Source organism: Hyposmocoma kahamanoa, unplaced genomic scaffold (genome assembly GCF_003589595.1).
Source record: "Hyposmocoma kahamanoa isolate Upper Pololo Valley unplaced genomic scaffold, ASM358959v1 66, whole genome shotgun sequence".
In the NCBI taxonomy this organism is placed as follows: domain Eukaryota; kingdom Metazoa; phylum Arthropoda; class Insecta; order Lepidoptera; family Cosmopterigidae; genus Hyposmocoma; species Hyposmocoma kahamanoa.
Genome location: NW_020653854.1, coordinates 24,320,647 through 24,347,362, shown reverse-complemented (window position 1 = coordinate 24,347,362; position 26,716 = coordinate 24,320,647). Strand labels below are relative to the sequence as shown.

Genomic DNA, 26,716 nt, shown 5'->3' with positions numbered 1-26,716 from the left:
CGACGTCCATATAATTGTAAGTCAATGAAGTATATACACATTTTCTATTGACTTAGTTAGCCATATTCATGAAGTTGCAAAATATTATTTGCATGTTGTGAGATGAGGTTGTTGTTGAGCTACAATTTTTTTTGTTTCTGGTTACAGTGATAGTTTTACTTGTATTATATAATTAGTATCTTGTAACTGTGCCAAAATAAACGAAATAAAAAAAAATAGTTTTATAGTTTTGTACTCAATCTGACAAAGAAGAACCAGTGAACATCAGTAGAAGAAGTTTTAGGATCCGAGAGTACACAACCTTATGTCCCAGAGAGACGGGCGCTGTGACAGTGCCCCTCAGATATCTGTAATTTAAAGCTCGGAGTGGCATTGCAACTGGCAGGTGTGTCGCTTACCTCCAAGCGCAATGATATTGTACTTGTAATCGGCGCATTACTTGTTCTTCTCGTCACCTGTATCATGTAAAAATAAAAAAATCCCTATAGTGATATTGTTATTACATTAACGTGTGATTGCTTACTTATAGGATCACCTATATGTATATTGGCGACCGTCATAAAAGGCGAACAGCATAAATATAACACACGAGGCCGTAGCGTCTCACTGTTTATTAGATTTCAGCTTTAGTACGGCCACAAGCTGGATTACCAATTGTTGTTGCTATGACAAAAAAATCCTTAAGGACAAATTTTTCTTATACATGTAAAGAGAAACCTGTGTGTCATGCAATGAATAGTAGTGATATGGAATGTAGTAACGAAATAAAAATTCAATGGATACTTTTTAAATCATAATATCTCTTTTGGTTTAATAAAACCACACCTGTAAAAAGACAACTTTCCAATAGAGACGTTTGCAGATTCTACAAACTACGTGTTGGTGGTGGTGGTGAATTACTGAATGATTGAATAGTATTTAGTTGCTTAAAATATGGTTTACAAAAGTTGGTACAAATACATATGCTAAAGCAATCCTCATATTTTACTGATATTAGAATGCAAATCTATGATCTACATTTTCGCGACGTTTGACGCATGGAGTATTGCTCTCATCTCTGGGCAGGAGCTCCAAAATACCTACGAACAGCCCTACTTTGGAAAGGGCAGTTCGTATTGTCAATGATCTCACTTGCAGACGGTATGGAGCTCTTTAGCCTACGGAGAGACGTTGGCTCTCTATCTGTGTTCTACCGTCTTTATAATGGGTAGTGCTCTGAGGAACTTTTGGAATTGGTGCCACCGACTCGTTTCTACCATCGCACCTCCCGCCAAAGGAGTAGAGTCCATCCTCACATCTTAGATGCCTGGCATTGTAAGACCACGCAGGCATCTCGTTCGATCCTTCCTTGAACCTGCAAGATGTGGAATGATCTTCCTTATGAGGTATTTCCTTTGCGCTGTGATATGGTGTTCTTCAAAAAGCGTGTTCACAGTACTCCCAAAGGCTGGCAACACATAGGCAGCTCATCTGATGTCGCATATGTCCATGGGCGACAATGCCCACCTTCCTTCAAGTGGCTAGTCTGCTCGTTTGCCTCCTTCTTTACATAAAAAAAGGGCAAGAATTAATATAGAACAGTTCATTTCTCAAAATGGTCCAGTTGTGAATCGTAGCCGGGACCTCCTCATCCAGTACCCACTCAGCGAACCGTTGGGTCACCGAGGACGTCATCAAAAAACAATCTGTCTGTTTCTTGTATTTATATTGTGAATATCCCGTGTCGTTTTACATACTATAAGGTGGTAGCACCTATTGATCCATCTCTGTAGCTACATTAAAATGTGATCAATCAACCCATTTGTCCCCCGCGCATCGCCGCAACCCCCCTGCCCTTCAGCGGATGTTTTAATTAAAAATCGCTTTGTATAAATGCCCACCTGGCTTCGCATTGTAAACAACTTACTAATATATATATAAAAATATACTAATTTTGTTAGCGAAAGCTTTGCATTATGGTAATAATAAAACTAATGTTTATATTTCCACAAAATACAGTATCTGAAAGTAATTTAACTGTTACTCATTAGTAAACAAAGTCCTAAGTACAAAACCGTACTTATATACAGTTTGACGGCAGAAAAGTTACAAACCAACACTTTAGGTGTGGTCAAAAATTCTGAAATAAAACAATAATAATAATAATGGAAATAATATTCAGTCAATATTTTTTTATCATTCAAGCAATCTATTTTATTTTCATAATATACAGGCAAGGTACATTAAGAACTTAAATATATATAAAAAATAATTATAGAAAGTATTAAATTATATTAATAAAATTGGACCCCCCGCGGCAAGGTGCCCAAGATGCTGGCAGCGTTCTCCCTTTGTACGGCTATGCTAATGTATTTGGCAAGGTAGCTGCCGAGTTTCCAGACAGGCTACTAATTTTTTAGATAAAATTTTGTGCGGATGAATGTTACTGGGACCCCACGGGCTAAGGGTTTCGATTGTATATATATGATTGTAAATAGGTAGTCGGAACCGAGATCCTAGTATTGACTTAATTTACATTTTTTAGTTTCATGTCTAATAACCTCTGGTAAGCAGTTTAATAAGTACGGAATATGTTTCTTTAGTGTCCTATCTCCATAGAAATTATTTACTCTTGGTATTACAAATTTACCGGAGGTCATCGACCTTGTATTATAGTTATTATAACCGTACACAACAAAGATAGGCCATAGTCTGTCACGGTGGGTGGCCCAATACAGGTTGGGGGTAGTTAGAGGTGCGAGCCGGAATTCGAATGCAAGGCCTCTAAGCAGTAGGTCAGAACATTCATCATCGTCATCCACAGCCTGATTTCACCCACTGCTGGGTATAGGTTTTTACTATTACTTAATTATTTTTTACAATATCTCATCTAACACCATATGGTAATGGTTAAAGTCTGTGGAAGGGGTTTGTAACATCCCCCGTAGATCCCTTTTTAGCAAAACGATCATTAGTATGTAGTAAAACGAACGAAAAGATAAGTATGAAGTTGACTGTATATTACTCAGCATCGAAATTTGAATAGGAAGTCAATATTCTTTTTCACGGCTTTATCTATTCCTTCTTCAGCCGTTTTTGTCGGTTTTCTAAGCCGTTACTTTTTCTATATAACATTATCTTACCCTCCTTTTCCCATTCGCTATTCTTTATTACCATATTTTTTCTGTATATTGCTTGTTCCTTCTCTAGCCAATTTGTTTATTTTATATAATTATAAATCAAGCAACTATGAACATGATAATACATGCTATAAATACCAACGTACAATGCAGCCGGGTAATTTTCAGATTCGTTTTCTTTACTTATTAACAAGAAATAGAATCCATGAAGTATTGCATTTCTTTTCCTTGGTTGCTTGTCAATAATTGGAGAACTTCTTAGGCTAGATATGTCAAAAGTATAGTAAATGATTAGACGGAATATAAAATAACAAATTTACACGAATATGGTGTCTGATAACCGACCTCGGATTCGCCGGTTACGAAAATTCCTCCTTCATGAAGATCGACAGTTAATATGTCGGCAATGTCACCACAAACGAATTAAAATTCACTTTGGGGTGGAATTCCAGCTGCTCTACCCTCGGGGTGTATGTGACCTTAAATCTGATGTACTCAGAGACGGACATAGCCACAGTTAGTTTACGTGTCACGTGTGCCACAACGCGAAGTTCCACATGCCTAAGCCCAGTCTGCCATTTTCGCTTTCTACGTTATGATGGTATCAATTATCTCGCGCCAAAACTCGAAAATCGTAGAAAAATGCATTATTTCGCTACTTTGAAGTACAAAAATGATAATCGCACTTGTAATATTATCTATGGTGAATTTTAATAAATTTTTCATTTTCTGCTTATCATCATATTTTCTTTGGTTACAAGAAAGGATAGTAAACCTTATACTATACTGCTACAATAGGGTCACTCCTTTATTGGAGAACTAAGTAAACATCTCGAATTCGTCATCGTTCAGCTATTAACCGCTAGATGATAGATGATAGACAGCATATTGATTGAAATTTCAATATAGAATCAAAATTTCGTGGCTTGCAATAATAGATATTGAACTTTTAACGATACGTGAACAGGATAAAGTTCAAATTATATTAACAATCCAAAATTTGTCGTCTTTTTAAATCAGATATTATTTATTACCAATCGTTATCTAGGTTTCTTATTGTTTCCAATTATGAACGTGTGACTTTTGGCGACAGTGCCGTTCGGGTTCATTCTTTTCCAAGTATTACAAGAAACTGCTTTCTCTTGCGATGATATTGTTCGATATCGGAAGTCATTTCCAAAGACTGTAAAACAAAGGCGAAACATTTTTCATATTCAAACCCTACGGACCTGGAGTCGGTTCTACAAATAAGATACATGAACAAACATTCAAAGTGGGTCAAACATAAACAACAGAGCCATATTGTAGCGGTATCTATACTTTTACCAAAGAAACTGTTACTACTTTTCTTTTAATTAACGGCTTCTGTGGCTGAATGGAGTCCCGATTAGACCAATTTAGGAACCTAACTTTTCTAAATTAGTTCTGGCCTGGGTGTAGAACACCCTAGGGTGAATTAGGTTGCTTTGGTACTCACATCACAGGGAGTTTTCTGGTTTGAGGTAATTGGTATGGTAGTTCGTAGAATTACATCTATTTATCGAGTTCTTAGGTTTTCGCGATTGTTAGACATAGGAAATGAAACTATTTTTCCGGATTTAAATCGCGTATATTTGTTTTTTTGAAACAAACCAACGTTTCGGGCCCTTTACAGGTCCCATAGTCACGGTTGACGGAGGCGGTACAGTCATGTCTAATATTGTGGTGATAATAATAGCGAAAGCCTAAGAACTGGATAAGTTTTGTTTTAACAAAAATTAATTACAATAAAATATCAAAAAATGTATAACCAAGGTTCATTTTATCTATAACAATCTTTATTTTATATATAAACTTATTACACGTGAAATCGTCACACTAATTAAGCGACTGCTCATTCGTAAAGCAGATTTAGAAGAAACTCTAGGGGTTGCTCTTTGTAAGTATGCAATATTTAATTTAAACATCTTAGATCGAGACTACCTGCAAGAGCTAAACGGGTCACAACCACGGATTTTTGTCATCCAAGTACGTAGAAGCTGTGTAATATAACCTTTAGTATAAAGTTTTTGTTTCGCTATAGTTTTAAACCTCGTAAATAGCTAATTTTCAATATCAATCGGAATCTTATTATAGAAGCGTATACATTGCCCTTAAAATGAATTTGAGACTTTGTAAAGACGGCAGTCGAGAACATTTAGATTATTTTTATTCCTCGTATTAATGTCAGTCACTATTTTTCGTAAAAGAAAATAATATTTTTCTTAACATAAATAACATTTTGATAACTGTACTGTGACGTAAGAATGTTTAACCTCGTTAAAGTTATCTCTCAAAGACAAAGGGTAAATTGCCCTAACCGCAAGTTTCTGTAGGACAAAGATTCTATTCATATCGGCGGCATTACCTCGAAATTAAATGCCGTATGTCATTAAACTGTAAAAGTAGCTGAAGTAAACCAATGTAGCTGTTTCGACGTCTGAAAGTTTTCGTATTATTGTAATCGCGTAGAGCTGAGCCGTTTTGATAATTTATTCATATGTGGACCCCATTGCAATTTAGCATCTAAAGTTATACCTAGAAATAGAACTGTATGTACAAGGTCCGAATTTTTCGTTTCTAATATTTGTGTGTTTTTCACACAATTTGTTTTTACTCATTAAGGAGCAGGTTATTAATTAATTGCAATCAATGAGAGATCCGTGTTCCGCAGATAACATGTTTGGCACCGAAGAACCGTATATGTGTAGATAACTAACCGAGTTGCCCGATACCGCAGGGCAAGAGAAACTTGAGACCGCGGCCGGATAAATGATCCTTCCTCTAATTGGGGAGATTTAGTTCAAGCGTTTGGTAGAAATAACGAATCTGCATATTTGGTTAGTGCGCAAATACAGGGTGTCACCAATAACTTTTTTAAATAAAACTAGAATTATCCAAAATTTGAACTTTAAACGCTGCCATACGTTTAATATGACATTCGTAGAATGTCGAACAAAGTTTCGAAAGTAACGAATCGTGACTAGAGACCGAGAGTTGTTCCTTCCGGAACTTTGTTCACATTGTGCTAATTAAATTGCTTTATTTTTCTGTTATGGTTATTTAATTAGTCGATTATTAAATACTAATAATGTGTAAGGGTATATAAATACTGTAGTTATACACTGTAATTAGAATTACTTGTATTTATAGACATAGGCATTTTTGTGTTGTGGGTAACAATTAAGCCGCTAGTGGTCACTGTTAATTAAGAGCGGTTACACAAAGCGACCTTAAGCAGCGATGCAAATGCGATGCAGTAGCGATGCGGTAGCTAATCGTCTACCTTCACACATGCGAGACTAAGCAGCAATGCAAACGCGTGACTGCATCGATACAAACGCGCGATTGCATCGCTACACTTGTGGTTTGTAAGCGATTTCACCGATGCAATCGCGTGTTTTTATCGATGTTACCGCGAGTTTGCATCGATGCAATCGCCTATAAGTCGCAAGTGTAGCGATGCAATCGCGTGTTTCACGTACGCGCGTTTACATCGCTGCTAAAAAGTTGCCGTGTGTAACCACTCTAGAATAATTTCACAGAACTGTAAATACAATTAGAAGTGTTTAGTTTACGTGGTACGTGTGCCAACAGTGAGCGAAGTTCCACATACTTTAGCTCAATCCGCGAGTTTTGGCGACAACGGTTATGATACTAATTACTTACATTGCTTTTTTCTTCCTTGAATAATTTTGTGTTAATTGTGAATTGAGATTATGGGCGGAATGTCTTGTCTAATTGTGTATAGAAAAAGGAATAAAACATATTCTAAGTACTACTGTGACTTTTCCAGCACTTTTCCCATGAGTTACAGTCCTTATGTACCTACTATCACTTTATGTGAGTATACAAACATTTGTTTGGCTAATTACAATTGTATAAAATCGGAATTAATATATGAAGAGTAGAGAACACACGCGCCTCGCTGTAACGTATACCGATAGAATGAAATATGGCACAACATTAAAAATGCTAAGTAGTGATTAATGGTACATAATAGCACATTTTTACCCACACAACCAGTGCACACAGGCAACAATTGAAATGTTCCGAATTTCAACAGAATTAAGGATCAAACTCAAAAGCCTCTATGTACGAGTACGCACACATGCGTTCAGTTACCAATGCTCTTTTAGAAGTAATTAAAACGTACTCGTTGGCAGGCCGATCTCATTCACTTCTGTTCAACTTGTTTATTTACTTTGATAAGAGGGTACATTGAACGGTATAAAGACTCTAGGTTCCATTGTTTAGTTATCAGTACCTTCCTACATTAGGGGAGTATCCCTAACAACCCTTTCAAAGCGATCATAAATACGGGATAGTTTACAAACCATTAGCGCAAACTTAAAGATCCATGTTAATAGTTAGGTTAACTTATATATATTACATATTATACGTTCCATTACTACCGGTCTCCTTTACGGAAAAGAAGAGCGAAGTAGTACATGGTGTATTTTATCGCGTAGACGCTCTAAAAGCAGATTGTTGCGTTTGTATTGCTTCAAACGCGATACAGACGCGTGTGATACGCCGTAGGATCTTATATACTGGCAACATAGAGGCGGCCGAGCGTTTCAGTGTGACAGTGTTCATATGAACTTGTACATTACAAAAATTCCCGCGCCCGAAACGCTTCCGCGGCCGCCTCTGTGTGACTGCGTTCCGGTTTTGAAAGATAAGGGTGCTGGTGAAGTTACACGCACATGACGTATCAACTTTGTCTCATGGTAATCTTTGCGACTTAAGGCTCTGAGTGGCATTGCAACTATGGACAGGCGTGTCGCTAAACACCAGGTTTAACATGACTTGTTTGAGCCGGTACTTGGTATCATAAATAATAATCTTAGTACAGAGTACTAAAAAAAACCGTCCTCAAAAGTACGTGGAATTACATATAATTACCAACTTTATTGTAATCGGACACCATAAAGTGCGAATACGGGACTTGACACAGGAGATAATAAAAATCGGTTCTCACTACTCAAAGTATATTGAGAGAGAAAAACGCCTTGAATTGGAGAATAGCAAAATCAACCATTAAAATAATTGCTCCTTATAAGAAAATTTAGGCGCTATTTATAAAAATGAATCTTCATGCGTGAGCCACCCTTAGAGGTGGATGATTTTCTTCAAAATTAAATGGAACCACTATGGAGGTACCCTCTTTCCAACAAAAAAGAGTCATGAAAATCGGTTCTAGAATACCGGAGTTATCGCGTAACATACCACAAAAAAACAAACATACAGTCGAATTGGGAACCTCCTCCTTTTTTTGAAGTCGGTTAAAAAAAGAGGTTGGCTCAATGTTTAAAATTAGGTTATGCTTTGTTGATAATTGTCGGCGACATCAAGTCCGTTCCTTCGTAATCACAGAATGCCAGTGTTAGTTTTTTTAGATTACTCAATGGTACAAAAATCCTTCTTGTATTAAGCGATTCATTAAATTTGAACTGCGGTCATTGACACTTGATGTCTTATGTAAGTAAATTCTTTGCATTCGTCTGCTGGGCACTGGTCTAATTTAAAATATTTCATTGGTGCATACGCCATGATTCATCGTATTACCTGTATTGGAGATAAAATAGAATCAAGTAAGTGTACATAGACAAATTCTCGAGAAGTTCTCTTCAAAAAATTGTTAGGTAGACATTTGATGTTATTTCAACAAAGTCTAGGTAATGAAATTCAGGAACTTTCGGATGTTTTTGGCTGGCTTTGTTTTCATTCATGAATGCTGTTGTTGTAGCGCGGACTAACACTATGGGGAGGTAAACAACGCGAGCGTCGGCAATTGTACGAGACGGATTCTCGCTTGGTTATCTCATGAAAACTTTTTGAACGCCCGCTTTTTCGTACGCTTCAGAGCTAATACCGCTTGTGAAAAATGGAAAACTGCCGCTGTGATAGTCGGTAGAAAGACCAGTGGGGCTATCACGACAGGGCGCTACTTGCGCGAGAACGACATGAATCGCAAGATTTTTTTATTTATTTGGGTCAACAAACAGTAGACACGATTACGTTAAGTCCATACAATCGTAGCCGCGCTGCTACGTTTGTATGGACATCATTCTTGTCTTATTTATACCATGTTATCGGAGGTCACATTGCACGATCTTGACATAAACTTATTATACCCAGTTTGCCATATCAATTTAAAAAATTACTTTGCCAACGCCTAAACTTCCCATTGCTATCAGAAATATTTTAAAACATTCCCGTAGGATCGAAGAGAGATATGTTATAAAATCTTTCAATCGCGGTAAAAAAACCCTTTTCAATCGCTCTCCGCTTCGGCCGCGGTGATGCGATGTATCTGAAAGCTAATGGATATTGAAGTTGATTTGTTGCTTTGTGAAATGGTAATGAAATATATGAATGAAAATGTTGTTTTTAGTTATGAGTTTGGTCAGTGTGTAATCGTTGTAGGACCTGTACGGCGAAACTCAAGCGAGTTACCGGAGGAGTAGCGGGAAAAACCGTTTTGCTTTATCAAATTATTTCGGTTATTGACTATTAAATAACGGTACATCTTACGATATACGAAAAAATATACGATGCACCTAAGGACATAGTCTAAAGAATATGCTAATGTGTTACATGATAGAATGTACTTTATTCGGTCATATAAAACCCTGAAAGCAGGCACAAATAAAAGTCTAACTTTGCACATAATTTTTATATGGAGATATTTCACGTTAAATACTTCAGAGAACCTGCTAAATTTTGATTTTCAACTGAAGCCCTATTAGTAATTAAATTCTCAGAGGTGAGCGTGCCTACAGCTCCGGTACCTATCTGGAAAATAGGAAGGGTGCTGTACTTGCACCCGGGGTGCCTCACCTAAGGCACTGGCCTTACAGTGAATAAAGTTTTTATCTATCTATTAGGGTTAGGGCCTGACTTAGACGGTTCCTGCGCGGGCATGCTCGCGCAGGTCATAGTGACCTTCTCGTATACCCTAGGGGTCGGTAGGGAGTAAAGTAGAAATATATGGGGCTGACCCGTCGAGTCAGCTCCTTATGCAAGCGTAATAGACTGTCTTAACAGCGACCACAATTTTGTTCGCTTTGTTTAATAATTGTAATCTTGTTGCAGGAGTGTCTCTGACGCCGTTAATCCGTCACTGGCAGGAGGCCGCGTACGCGCCACTGGGCGGCCGCAGACGTCGCTCGCTACCCCCCGAACCGCCGCCTCCCCCCCAGCTTCGACTCTCCTTCAAGGCGCATGACAGGTAAGAGACTTATTTCAGTGGTCACACACATCGACAATTTACAGTCAATACCATTCGGACGCAGCTAAGAAACAAACTGCTTTGAGAGTAGGTACCTTAAATATTGAATGCATTAACCATTGACTTTAATTGTAAGTCAATGGCATTAACGTAAAAAAGCGAACACTGCAAACTTGTCAAATCATTATAATCTCAGTACAGAGTATACTAAAAAACCGACCTCAAAAGTGGAATTACATATATTTGCCAAGTTTTATTTTATTGAAATCTGTTACCGGAAAGTGCGCGAAACCGGATACATCACCTAGTTTGCTCCTCTAAAGGTGGAACATTTTCTTCAAAATAATGGGACCACCATCGATGTACCCTCTTTCCAACAAATCAAAATCGTTCACAAATTGACCCCTCCTGCGCAAAGTATCGTATGTCGAAATTGCCAAGTTTACAGGGGAGCGTTTTAAAGTTCTCCGTTTTATTCGGCAAAACTCGTTACTCACATAGAGTGATCATCTAATAGATCATCTAACCGACATCTAGGATTTTATAATACTCTCGTGAATAATGAGCTTTGCCGAATAAAACTGAGATATGCTAAAATTACGTGTTGTGCTTATTTCAGTGAATTCAGAACTTTAAAAGGCTCCTCTGTACACTTAGCAATTTCGACATACGATACTTTACGTAGGAGAGGTCGAAATGAGTTGTCGCGTAGGGAAACCCTGTATCGCGGGTGCCATGGACGCACACGTAGACAACTACAAATTACACCCAAACTTACGAGAGAAATAAATGTAGGCCATACAAATATTTCTCACGGCCCAGGAATCGAACCCTGGACCTCTGCGTGGCAGTCCTGGAAGGTAACCGTTCGGCCACGGAGGCAGTTAAGCAGTAACATACATACAAAAAAAACATGCAGTCGAATTGAGAAGCTCCTTATTTTTTGAAGCCGTTTAAAAAACAACATCCTTTTCGATATATCATTTATTTATATATCCTTGTAGATGAAATGATTGATAAAAACGGTTAAAATTAAAAACATATTAAAAAGATCAATATCAAATTCAAATCTTTAGTTCATAGGTAAGCAAATTACACTCGAAATAGTCATATTGATTAAACTCTACTTCTCATTCGGACTCCCTGAAAAGAATTAGCAAGGAATCCTTAAGGCACATCTATTGAATAGAATAGAATAGAATAGAATAGAATACATTTATTACATAACACCACAACACAATAATAAACAGTAAAAAATAAAAAGTAAAAAAAAATAAAAATAAAACAGAACTAAATTAAAACTAATACAAACTAAATTAAAACACAGAAAATGAATAACAAAAAGAAAACTAAATAAAATTAATTAAAAATAAAATCTTGGCAATAAATAATTATGCGACCACAAAGCTGGTCAACACTATTGTTGTACTAAGTAGATGTCATGTGTGCGGCTGTGGCGTATGTAATAGGATCCACTCAGCTAATGTCACCGCCGGGACAAGGCTGTGACGCTGATTTTCAGTGGACCCTAAAACCGAGTGAGTACCGGACGTGTGTGTCGCGTTTAAACTAAAATAAATTACGTGTATATATTTCTTTAATGTAGTATGGTGTGTTCTCTTATATTTATAAAATACTTAAATAATTCATTTGATTCATATATACAGTGATAAGCATATGCAATGTAATGTCTATTATTTACAACAAACAAAAATGGGACTTATTTAGTTTGAAAAGATATCGATTGTATTTTTTCTTCCGTGGTTTTAGGTTACAATCTGCAACGTAGTAGAATTTGTTCCGTATGACCACCACCGCTAACTTTGCAGTAAAACAAAAGTTACACTCGACATCGTGAACTTTCGAAGTGCAGGCGTAGCGGGGTTTCCCGATCGGAACAGTTAAATTACGGGAATGAGCGAAATGGATTCATCGGTTGAACAATCGGAAATACGTTTTATAGAGATGGTTTTTTGATAAACTTACCGGAAGAAAGTGTCCAGAATACACGGAGAAAGTTTTACGAAAAGCTGCAGCAAGTAAATACGTAAAATTATGATCATAATATCATCATATAAGGTAGAATCTTATAATTAAAGACTATATAACCTTTTGTTAAGCAACTTCAAAAAGGAGGAGGTTCTCAATTCGTCTGTATGTTACGCGATTTGTGAATCGATTTTGATGATTCTTTTTGTTGGAAAGAGGGTACCTCAGTGGTGGAAATTTGAAGAAATTATTCCACCTCTAACTGGACGAATCAAGTTCCACGCACTTTCCGGTAACGGATTTTAATAAAACTTGGCAATTAGATGTGATGGATAAACCTACCCATTCAATGATAAACCCCAGGTCCTTGTAAAAGAAGTCCGTTATCTACCCAGGATAATGTGAGAGGCCATTGAAATTAAAAAACATCCTAATTTCAACAGGGAAGATGGTTTCTCCGTACCACCAGTTTGGAATCCAGTATTTCCTCAAATGAAAAATCCCAAACAGACATAAGACTGCAGTATAAATTAATATGTTTTAATTTATTCTAATTTCCATTATTAATAATAAATTTAACTTAATAAAAATTCATATTGTTACAATAAAATAATTTGTAAAACAATGTAACGTACATTGGAATGATTCTTTGTAAAACTAAAAATAAGGTATTTAATTAATAAGTTTTGTAACTATAGTGAAAAAATAGAGTGGTTTGCATTGACTTACAAATAAATGGACGACGCATTGACTTACAAATAAATGGACGACGGGTCTAATACAAAAACCACGAAAAAATGTCCCAAGTCAACCTATTCGAAATTTAAATTGTAATGTCATCGCAGTATCGCGCTGTCAGTCGAACAAATGAAGACTAAAGCGGAGTTTGGCGCTCTGTATACGATTTTAGCGCCTTACAAGTGCGGACACTTTTTAGCGCGGACCCGACGTCCATATAATTGTAAGTCAATGGTGGTTTGCATTAATATGACACATGACTGGTTGATGACTGTACCACCTCAGTAAACCGTAACCATGGGGTAATGGACCCGACTCGTTGGTTTGTGTGAAAAAATAAATATACGCGATTTAAATCCGGAAAAATTGTTTCATTTCCTATGTGTAACAATCGAGAAAACCTAAGAACTCGATAAATAGATGTAATTCCACGAAGTTTTGAGTTCAATTTTTTTAGCACTCTGTACTGATATTATTGTGAGTTGCGTTTATCAATTATATTTATGGTTTAGTTGCGTGTCATTCTGATAAACTAAACAAAAAGTTTATACTAAAGATTATTATACAGGTTCTGCATTCTTGGATAACAAAAATCCGTGTTATTAACCCGTTTCGCTCTTGCAGTTGTAAATGATAAATGTGTAAGTACAAATGTTTATGTACAAAGCGCAACGCCTAGAGTTTCTTGTTCATTGTTTTCAGGGGAATTTGCTTTACGAAAGGGCAGTAGAGTTTCATCAATACGATGTTCCAGTGCACTGTTAAGAAAACAGATTACCTCTACTATTATGCCGCTAACATTATCCACTTACCGTAACAAAGTAACAAAGCAACCGAGACTACGTGATGTTATTACGACAATGTGATCAATTGCCGTTGAATTGAGGATGAATTCCAATGCATCGCTGCCTTTGTGACAGTGTTGCATAGCCGATGTAAATCGTTGCTTTGTTGAATTTCTTGTCCCGTAAGGATTGCATTCTGCTGTGTAGAACGTGCTTGATGTTGAAGCGTAATATTGACTCAGTGCTGTTGGAAGTTGACAATTTTTTTTATGATACCAATTGGAACGAACAAGTCTTGCGCCTGTTGTTAAGTGACACGTCAGTTCATAACAGTTGCATTGACACTCAGAGTTTATTTTTTATTTATAACTTTAAAGCGGATATACCCCTCTAAAATCAAATCGAAGATTAGGAATTTTTCCTCTGCTCCCTCTTAAGTGAATTTTCCTTACGTGTGAGCAGTAGAGTTTTACTTGACCCTGACATTGCAGTGCCATTCAAAGCAATTAAAAGTGAGGGGGCATTGTCTCTGCGCCCGTCATCCTGAGGCAAGAATTTGACCAATTTTCTTATCTTGATCACATTGTTGCTTGCGGTTCTTTCACAAGAAGCTATACTGCTTAAATTTCCATTTTTATTCGTATTCTTCGCGACTTCTAGCGGAGAATTCGTCCCTAGACGTTCTCGACATAGAGGTTAAAACACCGAAAATACACAAAATGTTCAACTGCAAATGCAAAAAACACGCAACACCAAAGAACAGAACTAACTTATGTTTTACTAAACTAACAAACATACAGAATACGTGAACTTAGATGAAACAGATAGTTCTTAAAGAGTTCTAGCTTTCAAACTTGGTAAGTTTAGATTCTAACACAATGTTGCTCTTACGTTTTCTTTGTAAGTTATCAGAACTACGTGATCGTACCATCATACGGCAACATTTGTTGACATTCCAACTTACACTTTCTAAATATATTCCATTTATTTTACGTATGAAATTTTCAGCGATTGTAATATTTATTCTTATTGAATATTAAGATGTTTTTCTCATGATATTTGTCAATTTTTTAACCGAATAAAAAAAGAGGAGGTTTTCAATTCGGCTGTTTTATTTTGTGTATGTTACGCGATTTGTGAACCAATTTTGATGATTCTTTTTTTATTGGAAATCAGCCTTAGTATTGGTCCCATTTAGATTTGAAAAAAATATTCCATCTCTAAGGCTACCCTTAGAAATTAGGGGATAAATTAGGTTTATCGGATTTCAACCACTTTCCGTTCAATAAAACTTTCATCATACTGGACAGGAACCAGTTCGTGTCGCCTCAACGTGGCTACCATATGGATCGAAGAAATTTTTCATTGTGACGATCTTTGTATCTATAATAACAACAAAGTAATGGAGTAATCGGGCTCTGCATTCGGGCTCTGTCCGTTCAGACTACACAAAGCATTTAGTTTTGCATAGAATTGTATGCACTTACGAGGACAGATTCTGGGACGTTGAGATCTTCTTTCTGAACCGCAGTCAATTCGTTACTTCTTTGAAGAAACTCCCCCAATTTAATGTCAATAAAAATTAAGCAGAGCATACACACACATATATACAGACATGTACTTCAAGCATGCTCAGCAAGCAAGCATATTGTGTTAGGCACCTATGTTATAGTTATTTATTGTAATTTTGCTGATTTCATTGTATTACTAATTGTTTTCCGTAACTGCGCTTTGGCTTCATTTATTAGGAATTTAATGTAACTTTAAATGAATTGTTTAAATGACAAACTTTGTAACTGGCTAAGCAAGTTTGTGATTTAAGAATATAACTCGAATTTAAAAAGCTGTGAAGTTTGGTAATAAATAAATGAATACATAAAATATTCACGAAAAACCTTCTGCAGATATGTTCGGCCCACTACCACTAAAGCTTACTGATTTTGCAAGCTATATCGGTCCTATTAGGTCTCTGTCGTATGAATTCGACTTCATTAGGAATTCGGTCCATCAGAGAAACCCCAAGAATAGCTCGCTCCATCACACGCTGAACTACTTTAATGGATGAGGCCTATTGTTAACATCCACGTCTCGGCGCCGTGGGACATAACTGATAGGATGCTCTGCTCAAATGCCTCGGTTTTTAGGTTTTATTGGATTTTTTTTTATAAAATCAAGTGACGGGACGACCAAGTCGTACGCCTGATAGTAATCTACAGGGCTGTCCGTAACAGTAATAATAATAACACTTTATTTCGGACCAAAAACAATTATCTATAGTTTGTTAGTAAAGAACTTAGGAATAAGGTTAGTATGATGCTATTCAATTGCTAAAATTAAAATAAAATACGATTATATTAAAATAATACATTTAAAATTCAAAAGTATACAGAGCGTCATTCACGCTTTAGTCTTTGTTTGTTCGACTGACAGCGAAGCAAGCAAAATTAGATAGTACTACGATGACATTACAATTTAAATTCAACGTTTTAGCTTTTTCATATCCCTTTACATGTCACTACGTTTAAATATGTTGACTTGGGACATTTTTTTCGTGGTTTTCGTATTAGACCCGTCGTCCATTTATTTGTAAGTCAATGACAACCGCGGTTAATTACAACATTAAATATAAATTTGAGATTAATCTAACACACTTATGTAAACTTAAACAAAACCGCCACATGAAGTTTCATCCAGTGGGCCTGGACGGGGCAGTCAATTTTATCTGCCACAACTTTCAAAATGCTGTTGGGGCATCCACGCACACTTCGCCGAAGTGAAGCAACCCGCTTCCTCAGAATGGCATGAACGCCATCTGTGCGTGACTCAGCGAACATGCCTGAAGCGCTACAGTGTCGTGGTAACCCCACTAACATCCTAAACGCGTTGTTATATTGTACCCTCAGCGTGTTTAGGGTCACCTTATTATACTTCACCCACAGGCTACACGTGTAGAAGGTTTGACAATATGCTTTAAAAAGCGTCAATGTAACCACCCCACTACAACGGGCGAGCATATTTGATCCGGCTGCAAGGCCTCTCCGTTCTCTCTCTAAATCTCTAAATCGCAAAGATCTGCGGGACACTGCCCCTGCGCCCGTTACCCTGAGACATAAGTTGACAAGTCCCATATCACCAGCATCCTTACTCTGCTGTGTTCCGGACACAGTAATGCTGACATTACTGCTAGATGGCAGAAATAGGTAAGGTAGCAGTGACTTCCTAGGACGAATTCTTTCACAAGGAGCTCTACTGCTACTAGAGGTTCCCGAATGCCGCTGAACCCAAACGAGTGCTGGAGAAAAGAGTGGTTAAAATTTTTAAGGACCTGCGCTCACGGATGAGAAGCCAATTCAGTTGACGACGAAAAGCAAAATTCGACTAAGGTAATAAACAGGGAGAAGCCAAACAAGTATTCTTAGTTCACGTTTTGCGCCAACAATATGTATCTATATTATATGAGAAGCACAGGGCACGAAATGTATTTCCTGTCCGAGCAAATTCCCAATACTAAAACTATGTTAGTTGAACGCAGATCCCGGCCATTTCACGCCATTCACCGCTCTGTATGGCCAATAAGCGCATAATGCGGTCATCCGGCGATGGCCGGCTCGACCAAAATAGCCGGATAGAGTGAAACGACCAACTAACAATGGCGAATGCCCCGCCTTTGACCCGTATTTACTGATTATTGGTATTAAAGGGAAATAATGAACCATTATGTTATTGCTTTATTAAAAGTAAAGTTATACTGGAAGTGACACGTTCGAAAAAACAAATACGCGTGATTTAGATTCGGAAATAATAATGAATAAACGAATGAGTGAAGTAAAAAAAAATTTACGACCTCCGGCTTGTACACCGGCTTTCGTGGTATCGTCATCTCTGAGGTCCCGGGTTCAATTCCCAGCCAGGACAATTGTAAAAAACCTTGTACTGTATTGTGTCGGGTCTGAACAGTAAATTAAGTGTAACTATATTAAGTTAATGTACAACATTGCTATGTAGCAATTTCTTCCATGTAACCATATGGTAAAATTTTGGGGATATGCATTCACGCAAATATTTAACTTCCCGGGTCGTTCATTCATGGCAATGAATGTGCAAGAAATGACATTCTTGGCAAGTTTTATTATTTAAGTATTAGATTTTTATCTTGCAATATTATTTAATAATTACATTGTTCTAGTTGTACTCGATAAATACACCGGTAAAATTAAGGCTTAGAAACCTTAAATATTACCGACGAAGATCACGAATCGCTAAGAATAAAAAGTATATTATGTACTATACAGCATCAACCCACATTGTACATCCTGGAGTTGGTCACGGGTCTTTTCCGAGGACAAAGATTCATCAATCATCGGGGATGAGCTTGTGTTTGATTAAAGGCCCATTAACACTTTCGCGGCATGTCAACAACACGCGTTGCGGGTTCTTTCGACGGTGGCCCAGCGGTTAGAACAGTGGGTGCTATATCCGCTCACGCGATGCGCTCCTCCTACCGCAAAATGGCGGCTATTTGGTTTCGCAAATTAGAAAAGCATTCAGTTTAAATGCAAGTTTTTATACACGATTGTCGTGACGTATTTTTGAAGTTGTTTACTTTTTTAAATGACAGACCCAGGCATTAAAAACTTTATGGTTTGCTAGAGTAGTTACCGAAATAGCAATTAATATTAGTTCTTTTACCTGTTATAACTTCGATATCCGATAAATCGGTATAAAATCATCACCGGCACCTCTTGTTGTGGTATGCGTCTACGGCTGCATGCATCGCGTGAGCGGTTATGAGGAGGTCCCGATTTCGAAACCTGGTAGAACCAATTTGGGAAATGAATTACTAAATTGTTTCTGGTCTGGGTGTTCTGAGTGGTGAGTCAATCCGTTGCGCTGGTACTAAGTAATTGGTGTGGTTTTTTAGCGCATTGTATCAAAAGGCTGAATATTAAATGTTGTGGGTATGAAAACAAGCCTTAAATTCGGCACTAAGTTGACTTACACGTCACGAGCAGTTGCAAAATGAAAACTAGTTTTACTAGCTATCAACTATTGTAACACAGTCGTGATACAGTTGGCGTGATGTTGTGCTGGTTGCATCCGAATTATTTTCAACTGTATTCCAATTACAGCTCTTGTAACAACGTGACAAAGTACTAAATGATCTCTACATTCTCTATAAAGACTCTATATATATCATTTTTCAAATTGCCCTATATCCTAGTAGCATGGGTCACATTTCTTAATAAAATGATAGAGTGGTAACTGACTTAACTTATAATCACACATATTTTGAAAAGAAAAAGGCTAAGTATTTATTAACAACAAGACAAAACAAAACAACAAGAAGTTAAATATAACAAAATAGAAAAAGTGACACAGAAACTTATACCAAATTCTGCCTCAATGAAAGGCCACGGCATTCAAATGTGAACACGACGGGAGAAAATATAATAAACAAATTGATCCAATGAAATTAAAAAAAAATGACTTAAGATAAACTATCATCGGTTATGTAGCTCCTCCATCGGAAAACTCGAATGCCCGCTCCGTCACTCGAACTGTTATGTCATGTCTGCAAACCACCCTGTAGTAGATTTAACTGGTTGGTGACTACCATCTCAAAAACCCGTGACAAGGCCCCAAATGTAATCTTTTTATTAGACGATAAGTTAAAATACATTGGTACAATAAAAGCTTAAATACTAAAAACTAAAACTAGTATTAAATTATATGAATAAAATTGGATCCCCGCGACAAGTTGCCCAAGATGCTGGTAGCGTTCCCCCTTTGTATTGCTATGCGTTGGGCGAGGTAGCTGCGGGTCCTTGGGTTTCCTAGACCATTTAGGAGCTTTATGTGTTCTTCGGCATCCTTAGTGGTGAGACCATTGGCACGCACATTTATTCATACAATCTTACACACTAAAGTACTTTTTATTGTCTTACTACTAGTAGTTACTTAAACAATTAGAGTGTTGGAGTAGTTCCTAGAGGCGCCACGGCATCAGAGCGGCGCGGCGCTACTGGTACGTTCGAGAATCGCGCGGCTTGCGCGTGAAGGCACAATATATACGTAATAATAGACTTTCGGCGACTAAATGTCAAATTTCACAATCCAAGATGGCGTTCATTAGTCATTACGTTTAGATTCTACTCATATCAACGTTCGTTCAAGTGATACGTGAATATCGATTTTGGATAGGACTTCGATCGAACGACTACGTAACTTCAGCGATATTTTGATAGCTTGAACTTGGCTCTTTATTCTTTCCGCCAACTCAGCTGCGGAGTCAGCCTGATTTGTTTGAAAAACAAATACAATGCGATCTACATCAAATATTAAATAAATGAGTATCATATACGTTGCTCCGATCACAAAGTAACTAAATCACTTGTGTTAGGGAACTCGGAAACAACGGCGGTACCACAAACACCCAAATAAGATCGAAATAAATGGCTTCATTTCCAATATGCAACAATCACGAAAACCTGAAAAATTCACACTATTATAGAGTCAAGGGAATGGCAGACATGGCAATCACTCATCCAAACATTAACAATCGGTGATTCCTTACCAAAACTATGGGTAGTTTAAAATACATTTCATTTGAAGACTAAATTGCTGATTAAATAAGACAAAATTAAGAAATGCGTATGCACGGTAGGCCATGGAAATTACTATGCATATCTTAATTTTTAACCGACTTCAAAAAAGGAGGAGGTTCTCAATTCGACTGTGTTTTTTTTCTTTTTTTTTGTATGTATGTTACGCGATAACTCCGGTATTTGTGAACCGATTTTCATGATTCTTTTTTTGTTGGAAAGGGGGTACTTCCATAGTGGTCCCATTTCATTTTGAAGAAAATCATCCACCTCGAAGGGTGGCTGTTCACGCATGAAGATTCATTTTTATAAATAGCGCCTAACTTTAATTTAGGAGCAATTACTTTAATGGTTGATTTTGCTATTTCTCCAATTCAAGGCGTTTTTCTCTCAATATACATACTTTGAGTAGTGTCGTAGTGAGAACCTATTTTTATTATCTACAGTGTCAAGTCCTGTATAATGGCGAACTGGAGGATATTTCTGTACTGAGATTATGGGTCGTATTCTAGAACTCTACTCAATGCTCAAGTGCAATTGAAACACAAGCACTGGAAATACGACCCTAATGGCAGGGACTTGAGTATGATTTCGAGTGCTTTAAACCATACTCAAATTCTGACTTGAGCATTGAGTAGAGTTCTAGAATACGACCCCTAGTCTCATATAATCAGCAATTTAACCCATACTCTTCGATTTAGTAATATGACTTTTCAATTAAAATACTTTTAATGTAAGTTTTAAACTTAGGAAATGATAACCTTAATATATGCTCCGAAATCTTATTGTAAAAACGTATTCAGTTCCCCTTAAAAGAATCGTTTAACTTAGTTCAATGAAATCGTGGTACCATGAGTTTGTTTGGACTTAGTTCTAAGGTTAATATTATGGATATCTTCTTTTATAATGAACTAATGTATATAGGAAATGAAACTATTTTTCCGGATTTTGTTGTAACAATCGCGAAAACCTAAGAACTAATGTATATTTTTTCGGAAATACAAAATATTGGAGTAAACGTACTGTGACCCCACAGTCTTGATACCAGTCTGCTTAAACTTTTCTCTGAGAGAAATCCGAGAACTAAACGGTACACAGAACGAATCACTCGTTTTTGCAACACAAATATGGTTTGTTTATCAAATAGCTGGTGCTAACAATTCCAGTCAGTAATTTTAGTACTGCATTGATGTGGAAACGTCGTGGTAACATAGCTTTCGTTCAGTGAGCCATACCCGATGTATGTTAGCTGCAATCCCATAATACTCGGAAATTGGCAATGTTGTGCAGGAGTTAAATGGATCGACTAATAGCATTCATTTCTACTGCAAGTGGTTTTTAGCGTTGAAAGTAAGTTTTTGTTGTAAAATGTTTTCATTGGCCGAACCTTTTGTCGTCCTGATTTGATTTGTTTTGCTTTCTGTGTTCGTGTAGATAAATAATAATACTAAATATTAATTTATTTCTTTGTTTATAGATGAGCAGCTTTGGCTGGTATGTCTACATCACACAGATTCGAAATTTATGTCGTTTGTTTAGTTCATTTTTTTAGCACTAATTCACTCTTTCATAGTCAGTTGTCGAGCCTGTTTTTGAAGTCATTACGTGTAACAGGGACAGCAGAAACAACGTCTTCCGGTTATTCACCAATCTGTTTTGCAAGGTGCACGATCTAATTTGAGATCGTGCCCGCGTGATGGTTTGAAGTTTGCTTTTCTTTTAAAGAATTTTTGTATGTCTGGTAGATTGTACTGACATATCAGAATTTTATGTCTCGATGAGGTGACCACGAAGGCGTCTTTCTTCCAAAGTATACAGGCGTGTTACTCGTAGTGTCTCCTCATAGGATATATTTATTTTTCATCACAAAACACAAAACGGGATAAATCTTAGTAGGTACATTACAGTATATATTGTGGGAGCTGGTGCTTGATGTAGCTATGGCCGCCGCGGTCAATGAAAACAAGTCAAGATCCCTTTAATTGTTTTAAAACCGGTCGGCGCAAGCGCATTAGACGCGATCATATTTTTGATGTATTTTTCTTCTTCCGTATAACTAAATATACAAACACAGGTAACTCCTCGATGTCCATTTCAAAAGCAACCCGTGAAATCAACTCAAAAAAAAAATATTGGTCGCGACCTGGCCATCTGATGCATATATACTTGAAATGTTCTTTCTAAAAGCAGATACCTACATAGTACGCTCCCCATTTTTACTTTCTATTTTATTTTCTAAATAAGTAGACATGTAACAGCCTTTCGAAGTAACTACGTGTTCTCGAACAGTTTCCTGGAGATATTTATTAAGAACGACGCAGATGGAGTCGACGGCCCCTGAGTTGCTACACGCGCGACAATTTCGTTTACCCAAGTCCTGCTTTGATGCAGTATACTTTCATGAGTTTCCGTGAGACGCTTAATTGTAATTAATATTTAGTAAATACGTATTATGTCTTGTCAACTTATGTCTCAGGGTGACGATGACGGGCGCAGTGGCAGTGCCTCTGAGATCTTTGCGATTTGAAGCTCTGAGTGGCACTGCAACTGCTACGGATTACCATTAGGTGCACGAATTGTCCGTCCCGTTACTTGATACTATAAAAAAAAAAAGAATTAAATCCTAAAACATCCAGGTGTTGGAGCACGCAGGATACGAAATGAGATGGGCAATCTTTTCAATCGCACCGCACGGCGCACAAACAATCCAGGCTAGAATTATCCGAAAATCCTCACCTGAACAAATTGTCCTCAGTCGCTCGTTACTCCGAGCCTGAAGCCTATTTAAAGACTGCCACATTCGTGTCCAGAAGCAAGATTTTCGGAATGCGGTACAAAGGTACTCTTTCGCGCCAAACGTACTTAATAACATCATAAAACTATTACTATATAAATAAATAGAAAGATGTATATTTGGATAAACAACTTTAAATGGTAAAACTAAGGCCAGATGTCATTCTAAAGCTGTCATAAGCTACAAACACGATTTACATATTTTTTTCTCCGAAAACCTTATTGCAATTATTCAACAGATTTTGTTTCATTTATCCGATAAACGTTACGAACATTTTCGTTGACACAATTTAATGTTTCACTATTTTGTCACAGTGACAAGTTGTTCGTTTCCCGATTCTCATTTCCGCAATATTCCGTAAAAGTAAAAACTTTTCACTCATAACGAATTGAATATTTTATCTTTGTACAAAAAAACGATATACATAGAACATTTTTTGTTTTATATTTGATGGTACCTCGGATTTAATTTAGTGCGTTTCACACAAATAAAAGATAAACGAAGCCATTGTTGTAAGTCAATGAACGAAGCTTACTACAAACATACGTGTATGTAAGCATGCATGCAATTTACAAACTGACCTAAACTATCGGAGTCATTTTGTTTATTTTTTGTGGTATAAATAAATACATAAAAGTCTAGTGTAAGTATGTTTGAGGTACAATTTTATCTAAGAATGCTTATTTTGTCGAAACGAACATTTAGCAATCTAAACCACGTGGATAAAAAAGGTCCCTACACATGATTTAACTAAACAACTATCTGCCAAAACAATTCACATTGTATGTAATAACATAATTATTTTAGTAATACTTTTTCGAACAAACACATTTGCTGGAAGTAATTCTTCGTTACTAATTGATACAACAGTCATCGTACTAATGAAAAGTCGAACCGTGTTCGGAATAATGAGATTCGGAAGAAAGTGATTCGTGTTTGTTATAGGTTAGCACACTCCATCCATATGTCGTTGATATTAGCACCCGTTCTCACGAACAGCTGTGTTCTTTATGCGTTGCGTACGGGAAAGGAATGGAATACACTTTAGCATTTGTGTTTCGAACTACAATTTGAGGCTATTCAAGGCTAGAGTGAATACGCACCATCTTTAGCCACATCGTCGCTTAAAATCAAGTTATTTTTGTGGCCAAGCGCGTGTCTGTTTTCGTATCAATACAAGTTATACATCTACCGACGAAACATAAAGCAAACAAAAATGTTCGTACGTGCAAACGTATAATTCGTGCCCATTTCCTATGGTGGTTAGCACAGCCCACAGATCACATACCACTACGATCCTCACACACATCTTTCGTCTGTTCATAACTCATTTTTGTCGGGATGGAAACATATGTTGCAAAAGTTGACAGTAACTAATTGAATATAGTTTCACTGTGTCCAGTCAAACATTGGACATACAGACGTATTGAAATCATGTTGTCTATTTACTAAAATGCACTAAAAAAATTTGTGGACTTAGGGCGCATGTATTCGACACGAATTTCAACGCGCTCTCGCCGCGTGTTGTTTCTGTTGCCAAGCAGTAATGTTAGCGTTACTGCGTTTCAGTTTTGAAGAGGGTGCTGGTGAAATTGCAGGCACAAAGGACTTATCAGGCGCAGTGGCAGTGTTCCTCAGACCTTTGTGATTTAAAGCTTTTGGCACTGCAACTATCTTGGACAGGCGTGTCGCTTGTCGCCAGTCACACGTCTTGTTCGTCCCATCGCTTGATATCATAAAAAAGTATACATAATAATACTAATAAAAATAAACTATATAAGTAAAAGTATATAAAATTTTTACTTATTTCGAGAGCGTGTTCATGAAGGCAACACTGTTTTTGCTATCTTCATAATTAATTCTATTTTGTTGTATATTATTCATTATTATCTTTAGGATCTTTACTGCTACTAATGTAATTTGGATATTATGTGGAAGCCCAAATATGGAACTAAACAACCAACCTACAATGTAAACGTAGTGTCAATTATTTTGGACAATTTTATTAATAATATTTTATTTTTACGGCCCGTGAGTAGTGATTAACGTGAACTCAACATGTCGCCACCTACAAAGACGATATAGTGTCTATTTTCATTCCTATCCACTTGTAATAAGGTGGTATTGCTAAAATTTTCCGTAGCTTAGTTGAGAATACCCCCAGGACACGTGCAGCTCTGTGCAGTTTTAAGATAAAATATGTCACAGCGCTGTAATGAAGTTTGAAGGTAAACTGGGGAGTAGCTGTTCGGGGCATCTGTGGCTATGTATTAACCGTAAATAAATAAAGCCGGAACATGGTGTACAACATGCTTAGAACTTTGTCGACTTCCTGTAAGAGTCTGAGATATTATAAAAATAAAAACATGTTACCTTGTGTAAATATATATGTTTTTAATATAAATATATATAATTTGTCGTCTTGCTTTTGGAAATGTAAACGCCTATGAAAGCAAGGAAATATAACCAGATTTTTTTATTTGACTTTTTCTCGCAGCAGTCAGTCATCGTAGTTCGCTAAATTTGTATGGAAAAATTTATACTTTCTTGGATTGTTTTTTTTATCTTAGACAGATTTTTCGAGACTTTTTTTGTGACGACATTGCAGTGAGTCCAAAATCGTCAAATTAAACATTCACCTGATAATCGGTACGTCCATGTTATTACTAAAATAATACAATTTTGTAGCAATAAAGCTCCTTGTGAAAGAGTTATTAATACAAAGATCGACACTCAGAAAAAACACTCAGAAAAAATTCCTTCGATCCGGTCGGATTCGACCCAACGTCTTCTTGCATACCGTGCCAGACGCTATACCAACTAAGCCACGGAACGAACCAACGGACCTCACGAATTCTTCTATGTGCTTGCGTCGTGTCTTTGTACTTGGTCGTTCAACGACTTTTTAGTCGTAGCGCCATCTATGAGAAATCTATTGCAGATTTATCACCCAGTTAGTACCTTTACAGCTACCAGTCCTGGCGAGAGATGTCGCTATGCACTGTATTAATTAAATTTTTATTGAATTGATATTCAATTATTTTTTGTGAAATTACTCCACTAGTTTGTTATAGTTATTAATACAAAGATCGACACTCAGAAAAAACACTCAGAAAAAATTCCTTCGATCCGGTCGGATTCGAACCGACGTCTTCTTGCATACCGTGCCAGACGCTATACCAATTAAGCCACGGATCGAACCAACGGACCTCACGAATTCTTCTATGTGCTTGTGAAAGAGTTTATCTAAGTACTGACGCCATATTTTTCCCGCCAAACAGTAATTTAACTACTGCGTTCCGATTTTAAAGAGTAGTGAAACTACGTGCATCCATCTTATCAACTTTATATCTCAGGGTGACGGGCGCAGTACAGTCCCTCAGATCGTTGTGTTTTAAAGCTCTGAGTGGCACTGCGACTGTTATGGACAGGCG

At 37.1% G+C, this 26,716-nt stretch overlaps 1 protein-coding gene across 1 annotated transcript in view; it reads left to right on the top strand.

Annotated features, from left to right (window-relative positions):
* Positions 1-26,716, top strand: part of LOC113232076 — a 461,052-nt gene that overhangs the window by 352,857 nt on the left and 81,479 nt on the right. The window contains exon 2 of the mRNA XM_026466703.1: positions 10,239-10,374. Within this exon, the coding sequence (XP_026322488.1) occupies positions 10,239-10,374 (136 nt within the window). The remainder of the gene's footprint in view (positions 1-10,238; positions 10,375-26,716) is intronic.